General features: G+C 45.0%; 1 protein-coding gene across 16 annotated transcripts in view; it reads left to right on the top strand.

Moving 5' to 3' along the window:
• The first annotated feature begins 14566 nt into the window (after nt 1–14566).
• stxbp5l (syntaxin binding protein 5L) overlaps nt 14567–22942 on the top strand; it is a 140632-nt gene continuing 132256 nt past the window's right edge. For 5 of the 16 annotated variants that reach the window (XM_005450381.3, XM_019353116.2, XM_005450386.3 and 2 more), the window contains exon 1: nt 14568–16041. In XM_005450381.3, coding sequence (XP_005450438.1) covers nt 15874–16041 — 168 coding nt within the window. In that variant the 5' untranslated portion in view covers nt 14568–15873. Of the gene's footprint in view, nt 16042–22942 lie in introns of all 16 variants that reach the window. The other 11 variants (XM_005450387.3, XM_013270221.3, XM_005450388.3 and 8 more) reach the window with 4 other exon arrangements.

The raw sequence follows: 22942 nt of genomic DNA on the forward strand, positions 1-22942 counted from the left end.
TGCTGCTCTTTAAGCTGGTGGTGACAGAAATATGATTACATGAACAAAGCAGCCATGTTCTTGTGTCTTTCATTAATATTGTGCATCACACAATCGTATTTTTGGCTTGGGTTGTGTGTGAGCACAAACCATCCTCCTTGCTAAATGATAACACAGGTATCAGAAACACTGTCTACAGTGTAACAGGTTAAAAAACCTCGCTGAGATTTTAATTCAGGTGAAAATGTCAAGCTGCAGACACGCTTGTGAGGTCTGACACCTCTGGGGTAACCCTACAAGCCCATACATTCCTTTTAAGTTAGAGGATGGACACCTGCAGAGCACAGCCTCAAAGGTCAGGATGAAAACAGGCCCTGGCCTCATTAAAACCACCCCCACCCTTCAGGACAGCTCAATTAAAAACCTAACCTCATGCTGCTCCATTGATCTGCCAAGGCAAGTCTGAGTGTGGGTTACAGGGAGAGTGAAGAGAACTCGGTGGGGAATCCACAGAGCTGCAAAAAATCAGGAGGCCCTGAAGATCAGGTAGACTATAGCGTAGTGAGAGGTGCTGTTAGATTATTGTGCTTTAATGGGATTTAACAGGGTTTAAGAAGATTTCTCCCCTGATGGCATCCTTGGTGTTATTTTCCTGCAGGAAAATGCACATGTTCATATTCATGTATGGATCTGACCTCATTTGGCTGTTTAAAAAAAAGTGTGACATCCTGAGAGAAAGCAGCATTTCACTGGGACAGGATTTGGGAGAGGGTGGTGTAAAGCAATGCACCCCCCCCCCGGCTTCTGTGAGTGGGTGTGAGTGGAGACGAACAACGGTACTTTATAATGAGTGATGCTTCAGAGGTTTGCCCAAGAAGATTACATAAGGATTGATTGATTGCAGGTGTCTTCGTCACTCTTATCCAATAAAAGCTGAGGATTAACGACCGAATGATCGACCCTCATTCTGTCTTCGGTTTCCTTTGATCGCACAATCTGAGCTTTTCAAAAGCTGAGAATATTTAATCTACAGGAGAGAAATCTAATGATCGCTGGAATGATGAGTTTCTGCAAGCTCAAATTTCTCCATGCCATCAGTCTCTGGATGCCACCAGCAGCTGTGATAGCAGCTAAAGAGCTGGAGTCTATCCCAGCTAATGTGGAGCAAGAGGAGGAGGTGGGGCACGGCCGGGCAGCAAAGACAAGAACCGATTCATGGCTGTGTCACACCTACGGACGAGCTGTGGATGATTTCTTGTCTTTTGGAGGGCTGCAGGGAAAAAACACCACACAGGGTCTCCACACAGTCTGGAAATGCACCCATGATCTTCATGCTGTGCTACGCCTGCACCACCTGGCTGTGATTACTGAGATTAAATGGATAAGGCTTCCAAATAACTGCTCCAATTAATGTCCAAATGCACTGCTGGTGGTCAAGTGAAGCGTTGAGGTCAGTAGGAGTTCCCTCTGCACCAAACTGCAGACCAACAGACGGACCAGCGTTTGCAGCTCAGCATGTTCATACAGACGAATGAGGCAACATAAGGATGTGAAGTTAAGTGCTGCACTCAGGAGAAGCAGCAGCTGTGTGGAGGTGTGTGTCAAAGCCAGGCTGGGGTCGAGTGGCTGACCACAGCTGGCCAAGCTGAGCTCTGGTCACATAAAGAATTCGTGCTCCTCAGCGGTGGTTAACCTTTTACTCAAGTATTTCACGTCCATTCTCAAAGAACCATTTTTCACCTTATTTACTGATGATAGTCTCTCCACTCGTCCGTACCAACCGAGGACAGTGACGCGTCTGAGGAGGCGTGTTCACCTCGGCCTGACACGCAGCTCGAGCCTTTCTACACCTGCTCTTAACATCATGAAATATTAATTCACCCGTTCTACACTTCAGTTCAAACTGAATTTGTTTGTGAACGTGTGGGCTGACCTTATAGCAAGGATGTCAAATGTACGGTCTGAGGGCCGCCGAATGTTCCAGTCAGGCCGACTGCGAGGCATAAACTTGTAGAGCAACAGGGTTGGAATTCAGCCTTTTCCCAGGAAGCATTGCATTGTAGTTTTCTTTGAGTTTTCTCAGCACATGTCATCTCTGTTTTTTAAATGAATGAGGTCAGAGTGCACGTGTTTACAGTGAAGGAAGGACGCACTGCAGTGGTGTTTCTGCTCCAGCCTGGGCTGAACTGATTATTGTGATTTCACCTGTAATGATTAGACGGCTCTACTGTAAATAATCGCAAAATGCTCAACAAACATTTCTCATGATGTCCTCGATGTGCTCGCCTCATCTGTGCGTGTTGGTAATGAATCACGCTTCGGTTTGTCACAATGGATCACTGTTCCTGTGCTGAGAGTCAAAGGGCTCCTGAGAGCTGCTTTAAGTGGATTATTGACCTTTGATCGCGCTTTTCTTCTCCAAGAACTGGGAGTATCACTCAGCCTCTCTCTTGACTAATAAGCTTTAGAGTGATTTTCTCTACTCCATTAATTTGGCGTTCATTAAAAGGCCTCGTTGTAACTGCACCTTCAGACATGTTACAGTAAACTCTGCAATCATGTTTCGGTGACACGTGACACACCTTTGTTCAGCCTCAGCCTGCCTGCAGCGTAATGACAGTAGAACTTTGCAGACCACGCCATCCTCCACGAACTGTCCACACTGAGGTTCTTCTCCACGTGATCCATCACCTGCCTCAGCCTTATCAACCCTCCAGTATGCAGAATATTAAGTACAGGTTTGAGTGTCTGTTTGAAACATTATTACTGGAGCCACAGGCTGTTATCTGACGCCTGCCCGTCGCTGCCTCCGATCCATCCTGCGTGCCCGGCTCGATCGCCTGCGATCACATTCAGACGCTCTGCCTTTGTTCACCTTTAGCTGTTCTGGTGCCTCTGATGTTACTGCGCTTGAAAAAAGCCAAACTGTGACATTTCTGCAGGTCCACATATTCATCATTGTTCATCTTTGTGTGTCTTATGGCATGTAGTTTTTGCACAGTGGTTCATGTACACTGTCGACAAACACAGTCATCTTTGCCTGAGCTAAAATCCATCTTTCGAACCTCTGATACTCGGACGTGTCTGTGCTGCAAAATGTGATCAGCTACTTTGAAGACATTCAGCTGTTTCCAGCTGAAACATCATCTGTGAGCAGAAGAACTAAGTTCAGCTCCCCGTTCAACCTCAACCGTGAAATAATTGCCAGGAAATTTGTCAGTTTTTAAAAGATTATTACTTATTAAACCTTCAGACAAAAAAACAAAGTGGTCTGAAAAGCTCATGTGTTAAATATATTTAGTGCCACAGGGTTAAAAAGAAAAGATAAAGTATGTCTCTGAGGACAGATGGTGAAAGCCTCAGAGGGTGAAACAGTGAAAGGACCTGAATTGTTCCTGGAAAGTCAGGAAAAGTTGCTTCTTTCCAGGAATATTCTCTGTGTGTCGTTGTTTCTCTTCGTGGTGCCGCTCCGGCTTTTTCCCTCCCACCTCTCAGCCCAGTGGGAGAAGTCCCACGAGTGTACATCTCTATACTGAGTCAACAGTTGGCTAACACTGGGACTTGTTTCTATGCCACCAAACAAAAGCCTCGTTTGTGTCTCCTGGCAAAATTCAACTTTAAAGCCTCTCAGGAAACAATTATTCATTAATGTGTGACTCAGGCATCTCTGTGTGCGCACACATGAACCCAGAGATCTATTCTATTTGTTTCAGCCTGTTAGGAAAGGTGTGATCATTAATTTCCTTCACAAATCAAGTCAAAGCATAAAGTCTGTGCTCGGGAGATGAATCATATGTGTAATAATGAGAGATTAAATATCTGTTTCCTGCTGTTCTCGGACTCGGGCCGTTTCTGTCATCACACTGTTTTTATATAAATTGCGGTCTTTCGATCAGTCGTGCCATCGTCATCTCCATACGTGATACCATCATCATGTTTCCTCTCAGCTGGCTGAGAGGCGGGTCCACCGCCACGGGTCGCCCGTCTGTCACAGAGAGGCAGACGAGCGCGCACACTCACAGTCACACCGCTCAGAATCACCAGGTAACCTGACCGCACGTTTATGATGAAATTGTCAGAATTGATGAAAGAGTGACGATGACTCACAGCCACAGTTTTCACTTGCTGTGAAGTGTTTCTGAGCTCACGTCCTTCCTGCTCCTCTGTGGGCTGCTGTGTCCTCCCACTCCCCAGACTCCCGGCTGTAAGGGTAACTACTGATTCTGGATCAGCCACAGGTGTGGACTGTGAGTGGACGTCAGTCTGTTTGGGTTGGCTTTGTGACTGACTGATGACTGAGTCACCTGGGACATCTGTGCCAAAGTCATTAACGGGTTTTCTAATAAGTGGCAAAGACAAATAAACTCAATCAAATGATTTCAGATCTAATCTGGAAAGTTTGACTTTACGTGTGTAAAACATTTACCTGATTTCTTTGTTTCTTTTTTGACAAATACATTTTAATATTAGTGCAAATTAACTTGAGTAAATACAACATACAGTTTTTAAATGATGATTTCAGTTATTTGGGATCAAAGTTATCTTTATGACCTCCTGGACGAGTCGTCGACGCGCTTTTGGAGTAATGTTGGTCGGCTGGCCACGCCCTGTTTTGTGCACGTGTGGATGACGGCGCTCGCCATGATCGTGGCGTGATGTTTGGGACCTTTCAGCCTGCTTCACTCGGTCACACAGATCCTATTAATGGTTCAGCAGGTATAACAGTAGTACTAACAGTGTTAATCACAGTACATTCATGATTTAACTAAGTCAGGCTAGTTAGTTATTATTTAGATCGAACTTTAATCACTCACTTTCACATACGTCTCTCAGTCGTCCATAGCTCGTCTCCCATTGGTGCAGATCAAAGCCAGCCGGTGCTCATGTATCACACCCATTCTTGCATCCCTCAGCGGCTCCCAGTGAAATTCACAATCCTCTTCAGAATCCTCTCACTAACATATAACGCTCTGCTTTTATTGTGTGTTGGGATGAATGGGCGACGGTATGTTGGAGCGAGTGCACTTGTCATCAGTGTGCGGCTTTTATTCAAACTGGGAAACACTTTGTAACTTTGAAAAGATTCTAAGAATAAAGTTACTGTTACCAAAAACTTACACTCAGTGGTCATAATGCTTCTCTTTACCTTTTAATGAATATCTGACTGTGCTGACCGACCGACCATGCTGAGAAACATACAAGGCACAGGTTGTTAATGCGACATAACTGCAGGTTACACAAAGACAGTGTGCTCCTCATCTGCAGGGGTTATGGCAGTCATGCGCCTCCTCATGGATTGGCACAACCTCTGTATGTCATCCCGTGGGACTAAGCTGTCACACTCTGTCACTCAAACGACTCCCCAGGTTCTCTGTGGGGTTGAGATCAGGATTAGGCTCTTTGGAGCGTTCCAACGCCACCGCCTCGGTCAGGCTGACCCGGTCGTGGCATTCTTACAGACATGATTTACTCCAAACCTGTGGAGCCTGTTGGGTGTGTTTGACAGAGGAGCGGTCATTTGTGATTAGTTGGATAGAGGCATCGTGACTTCTTCCCAGATTGTGTTTTGTTAATTCGCAGGATGACATCATAAAAGCAGTTCTACGTGCTCTTATATAACTAGAGAAAACTAGAGTGCTGCATTAATAAATCCGAGTTACATACAGACTAAAGAGAGTTGTGATCAAACCCTCGGACCATGAATGGACCTTGTAGAAACCACAGGGGCGTCTCTTTGTTAGGCTGGAGTCGTGCCGGAGAGGCTGATCTGCCATATGGCTGCACAGCAGACCCCCGAGCACGTCTTACCTCACTGCTGCAGATGACGACGACACAGCCATCATCGTGCAACAGGCAGGACCCCACACACACACACACACACACACACACACACACACACACACACACACACACACACACACACACACACACACACACACACACACACACAGAAGGACGTTGTAGGACGAGTGAGTTTTTCTGTGCCTCGGTTTCTCTCTGATCAGCGACGTCTCGTTCAGAGTTGTTTGTCCGTGTTTGTGTGTTAGTGCATGCAGCAGTGTTGCTGTTAATATTAGTACGAGTGGTGTACATGACACTCACAGCAGATTTATCATACAAAGCTTACTTGTGTGGAGTGACAAACTGTGAGATAATGGCCCCTCTGTAGTCTTCCTTAATTGTTAAATACATTTTAAATCTGCGCGTGCTGAACACCCTCCACTTCTCTGTGTTTGTGCACAGATTCAAACCTCACCGTCTGTTAAACACAAATCAGAGAGCTAAAGTCACGTATCAGTGAGCAAACAGCTGTGTCTCTAACTTTTCTAAATGATTACAGTGTTGTGCTCCGTATTTGTTTGATCCGTCCTTCTTATAAAGGATTTACTGTCCTTTTATGAGCACAGCAGCGTCTTCTCTTGGAAAGTTTTATTGGTTTCTCTCAGCATGAAAGAAAAATCTGTTCAAGGCATCATTCCCACTTCATAGCATTCATTCCCTTTCACATGTAGTTTCCATAGTTTGTCTGTAACTTTCCTAAAAACAGCGCTGTAATTTTAGCCCACCTTTCCCTAAGGTAAGGTTAGAACGAATGGTATTTACTGTCACAATGATTTCTGTGTGTTATTAAAGGAAAATGAAATATTGTTGGATTTCAGCATTTTTAAAACATCAGGTGATGTCGTTGTTAGTATATGTGTGGCGTCCAGAGCTGGCGCTTCACCTCAGCCTGTTTGTGTCAGTGCAAAGATCAGATTTGTCTTATTTCTGTATTTACAACTGAAATAGAGAAAATAAAGCCTGATGTATTTCAGACCGCCTTCTCCTGCCCTCACGATTGTTTCCCGACTCTGTGGATCCAAATATACGAAGACAAGTTCAGGTTTTCTTTAAGTCTTTAAGCACTTAAACAAAATACTGAGAAACCAACTTTCTCTTTTTGACTAATCTACCAAAGATAACATAACTCAGAATTAGTGCACTGTGCAATAGTCTTGAGCCCTTTTTCCTTATGTTGTCCCTTTCTTGTCTCCAGCAGTCGCACTTGTTTTAGGTTTCTTGGGCAGCAGTTCTCCAGCTTTCTGAAGTTTGATCCACGATGTGGTAACATGGCCAGAGCAGAGAAAGCCTACTTGGAACAACACATAGTGGAACATAAGGATGGGAATGAATAAGGATTTAGTGATTCTGATTCCATTATCGATTCTCGATTCTCATTGGCTGCCCTTTACCAGTGACATCACAGGGGAGCTTTTCAGTTCAAATGTAAAAGCATGCTGTGGGTCACATGTCTGTGCATGTTGGAGGCGTTTCCTCTTTGTTGTGATCAGTGTTGGGTCATTACTCAAAAACGGTAACATAAAAAAGTTATTACACATATTACACACTAGTCTTTAAAGTAATGCAGTACGTTACTTAGTTACTCCAGGATAAAGACATTCATTACTCTACTCGTTACGTTACTGAAACACACCGTCTCATAATCACCATTCAACAATATAACCCTGAGGCTACAGCTCTACACACACAGATCCCTGTCCTGATGAGGACACACGTGATCTTTCTTAGTATTTAAGTATGAACACAAAGCAAAGATGGACTTTAAAGTTGTCGCCATGGTGATTCTACATGAACAGGTAGAAACGGAGGCTGCAGCCTGACTGCTCATCAGGCTGTTACCTGCCGACGTTCAGGCTCTGGCTGCTGGTCTGGGGTCAGTATTCATAGCTTAACATCATAACAGCTTTAACATAGGGTGACCATATTTTGATTTCCAAAAAAGAGGACACTTAGCTCAGTCATGAAGAACTTACTTAAAGAAATATATAATATTTAACATATTTAAACGATGCCTTCTCTGTGCGGTTAATGAATTGTGAAACAAAATATGTCATATAGGCTTTTACAAGTCAACAAGTGCAAAAAAACCCAAACTTAAAAACCTCTGGTATTAAATAATGGTACCGAAATAATGCCTCATCTGCATAAAAAAAAATTACCAGTACAGGGTCGGTGTGAGGGCTGGACTGGGACAAAAAATTGACCCGGGCATTTTGACTAGAGACCAGCTCACCAGGTATTATAGGAGAAGCCATAAAGCCTTTGAATGAAAACAAACACTGTGGTGACAGTGATGTACACGGTCTTGTTGGTATATGTATGATTTCTATACAGTTTAGATCAGATGAAAACTTTGGTTGTAAGACTCAGATAATTATTTTTTTAAAAGCGAGACATTTTAAATGAGAATAATAAAGAAAAGTATTTCCTTGTGCCCCCCTTTCCCTGTTAATGCCCTACCTGGCCCCCTGGCAAAGCTTTGCTAGACCCGCCCCTGCACAGTTACCAGCTGTCAGCTACGTAGAAAAGGATCCTGGTGTTATTTGTCTCTCAGAGACAGTTCATAACTTTAACTCATCCATGTGACCTAAAAGGTAAACCTGTTTCTACATCACCTGTTCAGCTCTGATGATTCAGTAAGGACATCTCCTGGTTTCATCTGCATGTTTCCCTCTCACCACATATCCAAACTGATATCATATCACTATCAGTAACATCACAGCACCCACCCAGCTGTGTAGAAACTCCGTCATGCTAGCTAGCACGCAGTACGAGTTATTGTAACTGACTGTAAAAAGTCAGCACAACGAAAATAAACTCCACCTAAACTTGGTTTATATCTGACCCAGATAGACTGCAGGTCATAACTTCTTACCTGAAGTTCAGTTCACCTGACGCTCGGACCGGCGGCCGCCTCGGGTCTCTCCTCCTCCTGCCTCCCCTTCCCTCCTCCACCTGCTGGCCTCTGTGGAAGCTCCGCCATAGCCACCACCAAACAACTGAGTTATTTTTACACATCAGCCAGCATCTGGCCAATCCACCACCTTTCATTGTTTATACTGTTACAAAAACAACAACAACAACAAAACCATCGGCCGTAAAAATGAAAAATTACCATCGGCCTGCCGGGCAAATGCCCGGTTTGCCCGATGGCCAGTCCAGCTATGTTCGGCATGAGGGAAATTTCTTTTGCAGTTCACCTGAAAAGATGCACTTGCGCTTTGAGATCTTTTAAACATCATTAGGTGCGTTGCTGCGCGCTGTCTGTCCCGTCTGTGAGCGCAGAACAACTCACAAAACAGCAGTTCGGGGATGATGTCACACACATGGGTCCTCTGTCGGACTACAGGAAAACCCGGACATTTTTATCAATCTCGAAAATCCCCCCGGACGCCCCGGACAGAACGTGAAAAGTGGACATGTCCGGGGAAAAGAGGACGGTTGGTCATCCTATTTAACATCACTCTGGGTCCTTGGCTAGCATAGCGTTAGCATGCTGGTCTGTGCAAGTGCTTGCAAAGAGCTGAAGGCAGGCAGGCTAACAGTTCTCGATTCCCATCACTAGTGGAACACTGTGAGTCATGGATGGGCCTCCTGTGAGCTCAGTGTCACTGAAGCAGTGGGATCATCCTGACAGAAAACACAACCAAAGGCAGAAACATCCAGAGAACAGCTTTAAGAACTTTTCCTGAAGATCGTCACAGAGCTGACGCAGATCTGCTCAGAGACTTCAGACCGTGCTGAACAATGAAGGCGGTCATACTAAATATTCACTCTGAAGCTCATTAAAACTGTACAAACCCTGTTCTGATGGACTGATTGAGCATTTTGAATAAAGCAGGTGTTTTGCTTACATAAAGTATGAGCTGTTTCATAATTAAGACAAGTGCCTGTTTCTGTTTCTCTGTGTTGTGTTAGTTTAGCAGCCGTGTTGGGGTCTTTGAAACAGCCGTGCTTTATCAGTCTGAGCAAACAAAGTAAAAATATCAGCGTCCTGCATGACACTTTATGGGTGTTTGATTATTAAATATTAAATAGATGGAGATTTGAAATAATAATCTTGCTATTTCTGGTTCAGGAAGTAACCACCAGCATCCTGTTTGTTTGTGGAATGAGACACAGAACGAGAGAGTATCTTGACACTCATGTAAGTGGATAGCTAGCACAAGAAAATGCCACTGGGTCCTTGGACTCGTGGTGACTCTCGTTATCTCTGCCACTAAAGGTTTGTGTTTGCTTGGGGGTAATGAATAACTGCTCGACTCCAGCTTGTTATAAGAAAGCAGCATCTGCACTCTGCATGCCCTCTCTGAGAGAAGAATCAAACACAGTTTTATCAGCATCACAATCAGCTGTAAAGAAAGCAAAATAAAAAAAGTGAACGTGGCCTCTCCTCGTGCTCATCTCGTGGTCAGTAATGAATCCTGAGAAACAGCCATGCTTTTACCAGCTCATTTATATGGAAATGAATAATCCCTGCAGGATCAGCCCCACCTCCCAAGCCCCCACTTCCTCCACTCTGACTCTATTACCAGTGGTCATGCAGATAGGAATGACTTCTTAATTGGAAATTGATTAAAAACAACTTTTTGTGACTTCACTTTGCCTTTAAACTCTGCTCCTGTGCACTTTTATCAAATATGCCCAGCAGGTATTAATTGAGCTAAAGTAACTCCACAGATTGGTGGGTGGCAGCGGTGACGGGGGCACCGAGGACTGTCGGTGGGTGCTCGACAGCAATTATCAAAATATGAATGCTGAAACGTTTCACATGCGTCCTGAGGTTCTGCCTCCTGTGTGATTTACAGGGTGTGTTTGCAGCATCTGTTAAACAGGAAGCGACTCGTGTTCCTGCACCAAACGGGCTCGCTCCGTGAATGAGGTCCATAAATTTGCAGTGTATGAAATTTGCATGTAGCCTTCGGAGTGATGCACTGCTGCCAGGACTGTGGTCTGCTGCATCTCTAATCACGGAATACAAATGCACTTCCTGGAACAAGGTGAGGAGCTAAGCCGGCAGAATTTCAGTGTTTCGGCTAAGTGCTGTTAGTTTGCAATTCATCACGTAAATCATGATCCCCGAGCAGCGAGCCGGTCTTTAACAACTCCACATTTTAAACTAATGTGGGTAAAATGTAACAGAAATCATTCATTATTTGACCGGATTCAGTAAAAACATTTTACACTTATGTAACCAAATTACATGTAATTAAATGATAAAGTCGGCATTCAGGACAGATTTATCAGTGAATATGAAACAGTCCTGCTCTGGTGGAGTGTGGTTCGTCCTGTCTGGCACTGAAATGATGTTTCTGAACAGAACATTTGATGTTGAGCTCATGCTTGAATCCAGCTCCTCAAATTAAATATCGTTGTAATTTCCATTTAATTTAATGCAAATATTTTACTACATCATAGCTGGAAGGTTTGTGCATTTTACACTAATTACTTTCTTTTTACATGTGTTATGAAAGACATCAGTTTGCTTCCACACTATATGAGGCTTTTTGACCTTAGCACCACCCGGCAACATTAAAATGCTACATACAGGTTAAGACGTGAATAATTTAAAAGCCCAATCTTTGATCCAAATGTAAACCAAAGGTCATCCCTGCCTACCATCAAAAATTTAAAACAGAGAAGTGGAACATGCGCTCACTGCTGAAGTGACTCTGAGGCGATGAAGCTCCACAGCCCTCGGTAACAGCTCAGGTGTTTCCGTATTACGATGCTCTTGTTTCTCCTCGTAGAGTAAAGTTCCCGATCGCTGCAGGACAACAACGCCCCGTCTCTTAACCTGAAGCTGCTGGGACGGCTGCAGCGCTTCCAGTTAATCCTGTGCATATTTCATGATATTAATGCTACATCCCATCCATTCATTTATTTATTTCAACATTTACAGTGCTGATGGATCCTTGGATCGACTTTTAGTGACATTTGCTGTTCAAAACGAGTGTGCACAGATCGTCTGTGAGAGGAAGCTGATGGAACAGAGGGGAAGTACTCCTGTGATGCAGAGGTCAGACATTCACACTTGCTGCTTTTCCTCAGTCAGTCATGTCAGCGAAGCTTCTGCAGGATTCTGACACGATTCTTTACACAGTAGCATCCTGCTCATCTCATTTCATTAAGACAGAGCTGTATGTGAGATACTGTAACTGATACATAATAATTCACCCAGCACCGTGGAAGGTTTTATACCACCATCATCATATCAGCAGTCTTCAGCAAATGTTCTCTAAATGCTAAATATTTTTTCCTCTGTTTCTAATCTTCAGTGAAGGATGATAATTATCTCTGGCCCTAAATTAGCCAGCAGCCTAATTACCATGTGCCATCCAAAACAAAGCTCCCCGTGGATGCACATTTGCAAACAGTGTTGTCTCTGAATCTGAGAAAACATCGCTTTCTGTATTTGTATGTATTGGCTGTCACTCAAGGTGCAGTAAACAGGACACAGACACTCTGCCTGCCTCCATCTCTTTGTATTTCCCTCACACGCCACATTAAAGGGGAACGATGGCGGCGCTTTGAGGGCAGCTTACAGCAGCGTTACGTGGACAGATCTGAGCCCAAAGGCAGCGTCCTCGTGTATCGAGGAACACGTGAGTTACACAGACTGCTGTTTTTGAGTCACTGCGACCAGCAAAGAAAATCATGCCAAATATCTATGAACCATTTGATTTACACCAGCCTCTTTAAATTAGCTTGACCTTTGGCCTTTTGATATTAATGAGTTAGTTATTCCAGTATTTGGGGTGTCTGAGCCTGACTTACAGTCAGCAGTCATTTTAATGAGCTACACAGAGCTTTACTGCTCTGGTATAAAATGACCCTCAGCTCACATAGTATTTGACCTCAGGAAACAGTTTTCTTATGACATTTAGAACCTCGGCTTCCAGGCCGGACTGAGTTTAACACCATGTTCACTTTGTAAACGATGAGGACTATTAGATGAAGAAAAAAGACAGGAGATGCTTTAAAAAGGCATTTTGTGATTGACAGGTCGCTGCCGTACGAGGGTGCTGTTCCTTGGTTTCTCAGTCAGGTCCACTATGTGCTCATCTCTGGTTTCAAACAGCAAACAGTCAAAGCGCCTAACCAGTGAGTGACCATCTTCTGTATACAGTCTGTGGTCCCAGGAAGACTTTTTTGATAATAAGCTGGGAAAATGCAAACATGAGTCAGGCTAGCATGGTGATGGAGCAGGCCTGTTAGCATGCATTTGGAAGATCGACTAGAACTTCTGACGAGTAATTCCAGTTTACCCAGTATGTCATTGTTCTGGAGACACACTGCAGGTACTGCAGTTTTATGCTCCACGCTGACAGGATGTGTTTGTTATCACTCTTATTCTCTCTTATTTGGCTTTTTCACAGATCTGTTCTCCGGGACGCTGAAATGACCCCAGCTCAGTGCTGAGTAAAGGTGCTTAAGAGCTGAATAATTGGGTTTGAAAATGAACGATTTAGCCTCGTCTGAGCTCGTGTGCACTTCACGTGTGAAATTCAATTTGCTGTTTGAGCAGAAAGATTCAAGTCACTTCCAATTATGCCACATCTTTGCCATTTAGCTTCTACGGCCTCTCACACGCCACGCACCAACCTGTGTCAGAACATAACATTTTATATACTTTCAGTCGGGTTGATGGAAGAAAAACATAAACGAATAAAAGATTCACGTACAGAGGAATCTCGAGGCCATTACAGTTCGTGGGCTGTGTTGTAACATCTGAGTGACACGGCTCACAAAGCGCTGCTTTTTGGAGAGCAGAACAGAGGCGAGCGTGTGCGCCGTGCTCTGACTCAATAACATCAAGTATCGCCCGGGGCAGAGGCTGCTGATGGAAGTGCTTACGCAACATCAGCGTTCAACACTGACGGTAGGTAAGTAAGAACGAGGATTTGTTGTCATTGTTAATAGTTAACATGCCCCTCCCCCCCGTATTACATCTCTGTGTGCTTAATATTGTATGAAATGATGAGAAATTGCTTTCCTTTGATTCTCTGACAACAAAATGTTTTGGTAGCTAAAGAACTGCCAGATGTCCCTGTTAGCAGCTGGGTCAGGCACGGCTCAGTCAGTGATATCATAGCTCGGACCTGTTGGACTAATTAAAGTAAGAATTTGGAAAGAAACCCGAAATGATGAGGGAGTATCTCCTGAACCAGTCTGAACTCTCATTGATGCTCTGAAACTCCGGGGACTGGTTACTGAAACATGTAAAATCACATTCACACCATTAAAAACCAAGAACAGCTCCAAATATACGACAATCTGCAACTAGAGATATTAAAGGACTTTTTACTGCACTTCTCCATCAGTATCATCACATCATCAGTCTGTGCTTCATGTCTCAGTAACATTTATGGAACTGAAATTATGGAATAATTTGCCCTTGCACATTAGAGAGGCCCCTTCACTGTCCACTGTTAAATCACGTCTTAAAACCCACTTTATTCTTTGGCCTTTAATCACAGTGAGACTTAGTTTCTCTTGTAATTAAATTAGTGATTTAATTAATTATTTTGCTTTTTTTTTTGTTTGGCTTTTATTTATATATTATGTAATTTTATTATACAGTTCCAATGTACAGCACTTTGTGTCAGCTGTAGTTGTTTTAAAATGCTTTATAAATAAAGGTGATGATGATGATGATTTTGATAAAACTAAATAATTTAACACATGTATGTGCATATGTAATGTAGTGTACACATTAATGTGGCTGAAACAAACCTGTCAGTGGTTTAATAACTGTGCAGCATCCTTTAAAACATCAAGCACGTTACAAAAGACAAAATCCATTTCTATAAAGGACATAAACCAGCATGAACACACAGGGAAAGATGAAAAATGAAAATAAATAATAATAAATGTTCCACCTCAGTTCTCCAACATTTTTAAGCAGCAGCTTTAAAAACGTCACTAACATCCAGCAGCTGTGACCTGAATGTTGAGGTAATTTACACCTTAAAGGTTAAAATAAATATTGAAATGCAGAAATCTTGATTTTTAAACATTAATAGTTCAAACTTGCTCCTGTTGAGACGTGCACCGGAGTGACTGACGGTTCAACCGTCACCGGATCTGAGGCTGCCTGCCCTGCTGGGATTAGTGAACTGCTCCTTTATCGTTCTGCTCCTCTCTACTTCAGAGCCGGGCACCCAATCACTGACGAGAAGGCGGGGAGAGAGAGAGAGAGAGAGAGAGCGGTGGGGGCGGGGCAGCTGGTGGTGGTGGTGTTTCAGCACCGCGGACAGCTCCTGTCTCTGGTCTCTGGGCTGCAGGGAGAAACAGCTGGACGAGACTACACACCGCTTCACTTCGATCCACAGACCGCCCCGAGCCCGCCCCACGCGATCCACGCGAGAACAGGCTGTCCGTGTTTCTCCTCCTTCTCCTCCGGGCTGACTGCTGTGTTCTGTGGCCTCGCTGAGGACTCCAACCTCGGTTAACTGCATCGCCTCTGCGTCTTCCGTCCGCTGGTGGCTCCTCTCCGCTTCCTGTTGTTGGCGGCCACGGTGTTGTGGGGTTTTCGGGGAGGGCGGGGCGGAGGAGCAAAGTTCACTTCTTCTTTGCTTTAATTATTTTTGGTGTTGTGCACCTGTGTGTGACATGTGCATGTGCACGCCGTCGCTCGCTGCCCGGGTTTGTCTGCAGGCTCGGGAGCGCATGTTTCTCCGGGATGCAGAAGAAGAAGTTGTGTAGTTCCTCTCGCGCTCTGCTGTGAGACAGGTGTGCTGCATCTGCAACGTTGGCTGGGATCCTCGCAGCAGAGTGCCACGGACTCGCTCGTTTCACGTGGACAAACGTCAGAGAGCACGATGAGGAGCCTCTGTGACTTTTTAAATTGCACCTAAGAGAGAGAGAGAGAGACGGGGGTGGGGTGGGGGTCCCTGTTAGTGCCCCGGCACTGCTGCAGGAACACACGCTTTCTTTCTTTAGCTGCTTAAAACGCTGGGATCGCGCGCGCCAGTGGACACTCGGACACCGCTGTGCCGCTCACCTCCTTACCCCTAACCCGAAAACAGAGCCCGACACGCGGGGAACGAAATGAAGAAGTTCCGGAAGGTGCTGGACGGCCTGACCACTTCCTCCCCGGGAGCCACTGTGAGTTCTCCGTCGTGCGGCAGCGCGGCCGGGACTCCTACGGCGGCTCCAACTCCGAAGGAGATCGACGTCCAGGAGACGCTGGTGTCGGAAAACTTCCAGCTGTGTAAGGTGGGTTGATGGAGGCGCTTATTTAGGCTACACCCGAGTGAACACGTGACCTGTGAGGTGCTACAGGCGGGCAGGTGCAGGCGGCTCTGGGCTTTGGGGTGGGGGTGAAAGTTGAATCTGCTGCTGTCTTTCAGAGGTTCAGCACCGCGGACAGCTCCTCTCCTCAGGTCCCCGAGCCTCCTGCTCTCAGCAGTCTCCGAGTCTATCCGAGAACCGTAGCTCCAGTCCCCCACACCCACCCACACAAGAACACGCACGTCTGTTTGTGTGTGTGCGTGCGTGTTCTCGTGCGCGCGTGTGTGTGCAGCACTGTGTCGGGCTGCAGTAAGTTGTGCACATGTGCAGCAGGGAGCTGAGAGAAAGTGGGTGAGCAGCAGCGTCCACGCTGCGTGGAGTGGGAGCGATGACATAACCGGTGAGCCTCGCTCTCATAAAGGAGCGCGAGCCAGAGGAAGGAGGCTGCAGTGCTGCTCAGTGAGGAGGGGGAGAATGAGGGAGGGGTGCTGAATGGGGGTATTTATAGCTTCCTCTGCCGCCCGTCGCAGCTCTGGTCCTGGATCCATTCTGCTGATGCAGTGAGGACTCTCTGGTTTACAGGGACGGCTCTGAATGGCTGTGAATAATTCATTGAGAATCTGAGAGAAAGGGCTTGTTTAGAGGAGTGTGTTATTATTAGGCAGAGTAACACTGGTGTGTGTGTGTGTGTGTTGGGCAGGTGGGGGGGGCTTGATTCGGGTTGGAAGGATGCGGCAGAGCAGCCTATAGCAGGCAGCAGAAAATGCTGGAAAAGAGCAGCAGGATGGCCGGGCCCTGTGCAGGAAGCTGCTCCTCCCCTGTGAGCGGCTGTGATGCTTCTATTGACTGAACTTCTCAGGAGGAAGCACTGAATGTACAAACATGCCTTCAAGCACACGTTTCTCCCGAGTTTGTGTCAGAGGAGGTTGCATGTCACGGTTAGTGTGTCAGGTAGTTCTCGTGGTGCAGACAGGGCTCAGGTGTGATTAATTACAACATGCACCAATGACAGTGCTTTAAGTTGTATGAAGGCTGGACTTTGATGGGTGGAAGAATGAGTTTTCAAAGCCTGTCATCCTGCGCCAGATGTGCACATTAAGACTGTGAGAACCATGAAGTGAGTCAAATCCATCTCCACTGACTTTTAGCAAATCTGTGTACGCTGAACAGAGCAGAAGCTGCTTGTTCACTTTAGCTTCAGCATCAAATTCACAGAATTCTGAGGGATAAACAAGGAAAACGAACACATTTCATCTGTCGTATTATCACTTCCTGAATTCAATAACTCGTCTTCATCAGGGTAAACAAATTGTCTTCTCATGGCAGGAACCAAATTTGTTTTTGATTAGTTAATGAACGTCACTGGGGGTCGACCACAAGCTGAGAGCTGATGGTGGTCCTGATGAGGTTACACCCACCAATGCTTCAGAGACGCTGCTGCTGTGAGACATTCAGATTACTTCACTGCAAATGCAGTAATTTCACTCAGCAATAAAACTGGTAACACACACATGTTTATTATCACTTATTGAACTGAAGACATCAGAGAGAGAGAGAGAGCTAGACAGCTGACAGGAAAAGCCTGGTACTGGGTCCATGTCTGTGGGACTCTGCTGGAGTGATGGAACTCCATTCTTCCAGTAAATATTCCCTCTTCTGGTGATTTTATATTCATCCTGCTGATCTTCCAGAAGTGTTCGGTTTAGCTAAAAAACCTGCAAATCCCAGAGAAGAGCATTCATATCATTTCATACTTAATGTGGGCTTCCTACCAGGACAGAGATGTTCCATGAAAGGGTCACGGTGAACACTCACAACACCTCACAGCCATGGTAGCAAGGTGCCGTCCAAACCATAGCAGAGCCACCTTTAGTGTGGAGCAAGGTTTGTGTTTTCCTTTTATTCGTCACCTTGTCAATCTATGACAGTTATCTAAATTTTCATTCATTACTCTAAATACTGTAGATAGGATCAACATTCTCTGATGTAATTCTGTGAGCTGGTGCAGCGTGTGGGAGTGTTTGGCTAACTTCTCAAAGTTAGTCATGACTTCTGTCCTCGCTCTGCAGTGTGGGAAGAAGCAACAGTGCAGTTTTTATTAGACAGCGTTTTGGTGTGTTTGTAGTTTGTACAGGAATGCACTCCAGACCAATTAGAGTGGTGCTGAAACAAGTCTTCAGTGAAATCTTACTCAGACTGAAGGAGGAAAAGAGGAAAACGCGAGGCGCAGGTGGCTCTGAGGCTCTGAGGCTCATCGAGTCCACAGATTGATTTTGGTTAAGAACAAAATGAGTTCATTTTGTGAACGAGGAGGAACGAGGAGACAGAGAGCGCAAGAGATTCACAGGCTGAACCCTATAATAATGCATTCAGATATACATCATATCATTTAGAAACGTTACCCACCTCACAACTGAAATCTCTTTACATTTCATTTGTATTGAGAATACTAGGGGCGTGGTTAAAGCAGTTTTTCCAGTTTGTTTGTCAGAGCACGCTGACAGAAGTCTGCTTGGCCTCGACCAACACGGTCTACAAACTGGCTGTGAGATTTGTTGGAGCACGGAGAGCTCCGTTATCTAATAATACCATACCATGAGTTTGAAAGAAAGACGTATGTAACGTCTTTCTTTGAAACTCATAATTAGAAGTTGCTGCACACGACAATAAGAAACTGAAACAACAGAATAGAAATATCAGTAACCCGTTAAAATGGTCTTTTAGTACTTAACTAAATGCACAGGAGCAACACAGGGCCTAAAAGAAGCCTTAAAAGTGGGTCATAAAGAACAGGAAGTCAATGACAGGCTGACAGTGAGCGGTCATGAAGGAACGAGCCGATCGTGCTGACAGCTGGGCTGCAAATAAGCAAACGATTGCTCGGAGCGAGGTTTTACCTACGTGTAAAAACCCTCGTCTGGAGTTCAGAGGACCAATTCCGAGATGCTGCTGGTTAAAAACAGCGCTCAGCTCCAGCTGTTGATCCCCGCACTGCCTCGTGTGCACGTCACCAGCTGCTGGTGGGGAAATGAAGCAGTTTGCTGGACATGTTCCACAACAGAGCAGCATCATTTCAGCACCGTGCACACTGTATGGAATCACTGTGGCACACCAGGTGCATCCCTTCATGCCTCATCTCACCTGTGTAATCCAGCACTCATCATCTCAGTCTGTTTCCAGGAATGTGACCGTAATTTCACTCATCCTGAAAAATCTCAGGAGGTTAAAGAGGTGCAGCACATTTGGAAAGAGATGGAGCGTAAAGCTTGTACTATAATTGCCCTTTTGAAGCCAGGCCCTGAAAGGACAATTCAGGTTTGTCTACAGGTAAAATTAGCTGTAAAGAGAGGAAGCAAAACAACATAATTGGAGCTGATAATTTTATTATGTTTGTGTCTGTTCACGAGTGGCCAAAAATTCATTAAAACTGTGCCGTAAATACAGCACAGCCCACACTTAGTTTATTAAAAAATGCAGTAGACAGCTTGTATTTTAAAAAAATAGAAGCTCTTCACGGTTGAAAATCACTAACATGCAAATTTGTATTGCCAGCGTCTGTTTTAAAAGCTGTCATTTGCATTCTGTGAAAGCTTTACCTTAAGTCACTTCATTTGCATCGCACGTGCTACTTCTGTTTTACCCCATCACCTCTCCAAACTGCAGCACCGACTGTGGAATTTTAATCACTGAGAAGTGGTGGGTTTATAGTCATCAAGTCCAAGTTTCTGCCATGGAGAGCATGACTCTAATCCTTTTAGTTAGATTTCTGAAGACGCTGATACGTGTGGGCTAATGCTAGAAGAGAAAAACTCTGAGACACGGGCGCATGCTTGAATGTAGCTGTGTGGATGCAGAGTTAGTCCTAGGCTGGACCGCGAACACGCGGCAGTATTTATGATACAACATATGCAAAATGAGCTGCTTCAGAACAGCCGTGTAGAGTGGTCGAAACATCTGCACACACATCTGCACAGAGTCACAGGAAAACCACCCCGACTCCCATAACTAACATGCATTTATAATCAATCATATTTAGGAAGCAGCATGATGCTGGCTGGACGTACGAAGCGCTCGGCTCTCTCACTAGAGGCCAGAGTGTGCATGTGCAGGCCTTCCTGTAATTAGGTTTAAACAAAGGCAGTTTAATTACAGCGTTCGGGCTCCATCACAGTAAACTCATTTTGCTACAAAGCAGACTTTTCTGTGACTGATCACATGCTGTGAGTTCATTTTGAGTAATTATTAAGTCATCGCAGCTGGAGGTTAAACACCAATGTCGGCTTTTTTGGCACAGTGCAGTGAAATGATTGCGTTCATATCCAAGCGCCCCCCGTCTAACTGTACGTGTCGTGGCTGATTTGCTGTCCACAAACAGACTTTGATGAACTGAATGTATCCTGTTATTGTTATGCACAAACATGATGCTGTGGAGTTAGAATTCACTCAATTGTTTTCATTTTTCCTTCCAGACTGATGATATAATCACACAGGAAAACACAGATCAAGTATTTTGTACCTTTGTTGGTCTTGGTTGGTTAATGACTTCGTTTTTAATGTACAGCCTGCTCGCAGGTGCACTGCCAGGACATCTTGACCTCATGCACATGTCTGATCTTCTTTAATCTGAACAGGGAATCTATGACAGGCTGTACAATTTTATTTCAAATTTCCAAATGAGATTTTCTATGTAAAACAGCCACAAAGGCTCCATTTCTCCTCCTGTGCAGCGCTGGGCCGGGTCGCAGGGTTTCCAGCTGAGCTCCGTCAGCAGCTTGGTTTGAATATTGTACAGATGTTCACGTCCCACAGGGCCGGCTCTGAAAGTGTCCTCTGACTTCTGCAGTTGTACCTGTGGCAGATCGAAATTTTTCAATTACCCTGTGAAATATCTCAACGTGCACTTGATGGGCTGTCTGTTCATACTTCATGGTTAACGGGATGAGTCATGCTTGCTCTTGTGTCGCTGCGAGGCTGAAATATAAAATGTCAAGAGAAAAATGAATCGTAGTGTTTCCTTCACTGATCTGTCAGCACGTCATCAATCCTTTCAGAATTCGTGGACTGTGACCTTCCCATGACCCCAGCCTCTGTATTTACAGATAACGATGGTATGCTAACGTGCAGAATGTTAGTTTGCTGGCTTGTGGGACTTTCCAGCTTCAGCTTCAGTGAGTTTTGTGCCAAAGCTTGTTAGAAACTTTGTCTCGTTCGCACAGCTGGATGTTTCTACCTGAAGAGACTGCTAATTAAAGACGGGCCATTTTTACAGGGAAGTGTATTTCAGAGCCTTGGCTTCACTCATCTGAACCTCAGTTGGAGAGTAAATGCTAAAATCCCCAACAAACCATTAGCAAAATGGTTCTGATGTAAATCAGGGGTCAGGACGAGTATTTCACAGAAGAAAAGCTTCTGGTTAAACTCTTGGTTGGAGTTCAGAGGTCAGGCGTTTCCAGCACTCAGTCTCCTTTCTTAGACAACATAATATGTAGAGATGACATCACTTCACTCCCTCACCAGCGACCCTGCGAGCTCTCCATGGGTGTGATGACTCAGTGGGTTGGCTTCCAGCTAGTCTCACATTACCATGTGTCGGCTGCCTGTCAGAAGCCACAGTGTGGGATCAATTAGGGAGGAGCTGATGTCAGGCAGAGAAGACCAGATAGGTGGAGGAGATGTTCTGTAAACTGTACACACATGCCATTGTAAAGAAGCACAGTGTGTGTGTGTGTGTGTGTGTGTGTGTGTGTGTGTGTGTGCGCACTCGGGCTCAGTTAATGAGTTTATTTATCCTGAATTACATGAAAGCAATTATTAATCTTATGAAGGAGAATCAGGTTAGAGGGTTAGCTGTCGCTGAAGTGTGCCGAAGCAAAGCTCAAAGCTGGTGGAGATGGAGGAGTGGATCTGTCTGTGTTTGAGAGAGGAAAAGAGAAATGGCCTCCTCTGTGTGGGCTTTCTGCGCCCGCTCGGCGACAGCAGCCTGCCTGCCTCACCTCACGCTGTGCAAATATAATCCAGTGAGCTATTCAAACAGCCTTTGTTTCACTCAGTTTCCATCTTTCCTGCTTCAGTCTGAGTGACCTGTGCTTTTTACTGTGAGCATTAGCTTTTCATATAGACAAGTCTTTACCGTTAAACCATTACAATCGCCCTCGATTTTCAGGCCCCGCCCTTTACTGCTCGGCCCCATCCACCATATGTTTTTATTAGTTTTGTCATATTATAACTGCTCATGTTTACGAGGCCACGTTGTGTAAGGGGAAGAATCACTGCTGACTCACAGCATCAGTCTCGTACTGACCGTTCATAAAAGCTCTACAGAATCTCCGATCTGTGTAATGAGCAGCAGCAGAGCAGCCTGCTGTTCTTCCTCCACCTGAAACTTCTGTCCATCATGTGGCTGCCTGCAGAGAAACATCAGCAGTGCACATTTACTGGCCTCTCTGTACACACTACTGTTTAATTCTCCACACAATGAAATCACTGCAACGCTTTAAAACCAACACCAGGTTCCTTCCTCGCCTCTCTGAGTGGGTAGTACATCCCTCTGCTCTTAAGAGCTACGCTCTCAAGCACCGTGCGATCCTCATCTAATTGGTGTTTAGAAGTATGTGACTGAAGAAGCCAGAGTTTAAATCATCATTATTAGTGCTCCTCTACAAAGAAATCCATAAGTTGGTGCATCGGGCGAGACAGATATCGTAATCAAAAACTGCAGAGATGGATGCAGTTTTCACGTGTGAAGGAGCATCATATCACATTTTAAGTCATCAAATGTGATTATTTTGTCCACTTCCACATTTCTCATGAAGCCTGAGGCCCCGTGCTGATGCCATGGCTGTTTCAGTGACGTGCCGGCTGCTGTGATTAAAATGTTAAACCCTGT

This window comes from Oreochromis niloticus, linkage group LG16 (genome assembly GCF_001858045.2).
Source record: "Oreochromis niloticus isolate F11D_XX linkage group LG16, O_niloticus_UMD_NMBU, whole genome shotgun sequence".
Lineage (NCBI taxonomy): Eukaryota > Metazoa > Chordata > Actinopteri > Cichliformes > Cichlidae > Oreochromis > Oreochromis niloticus.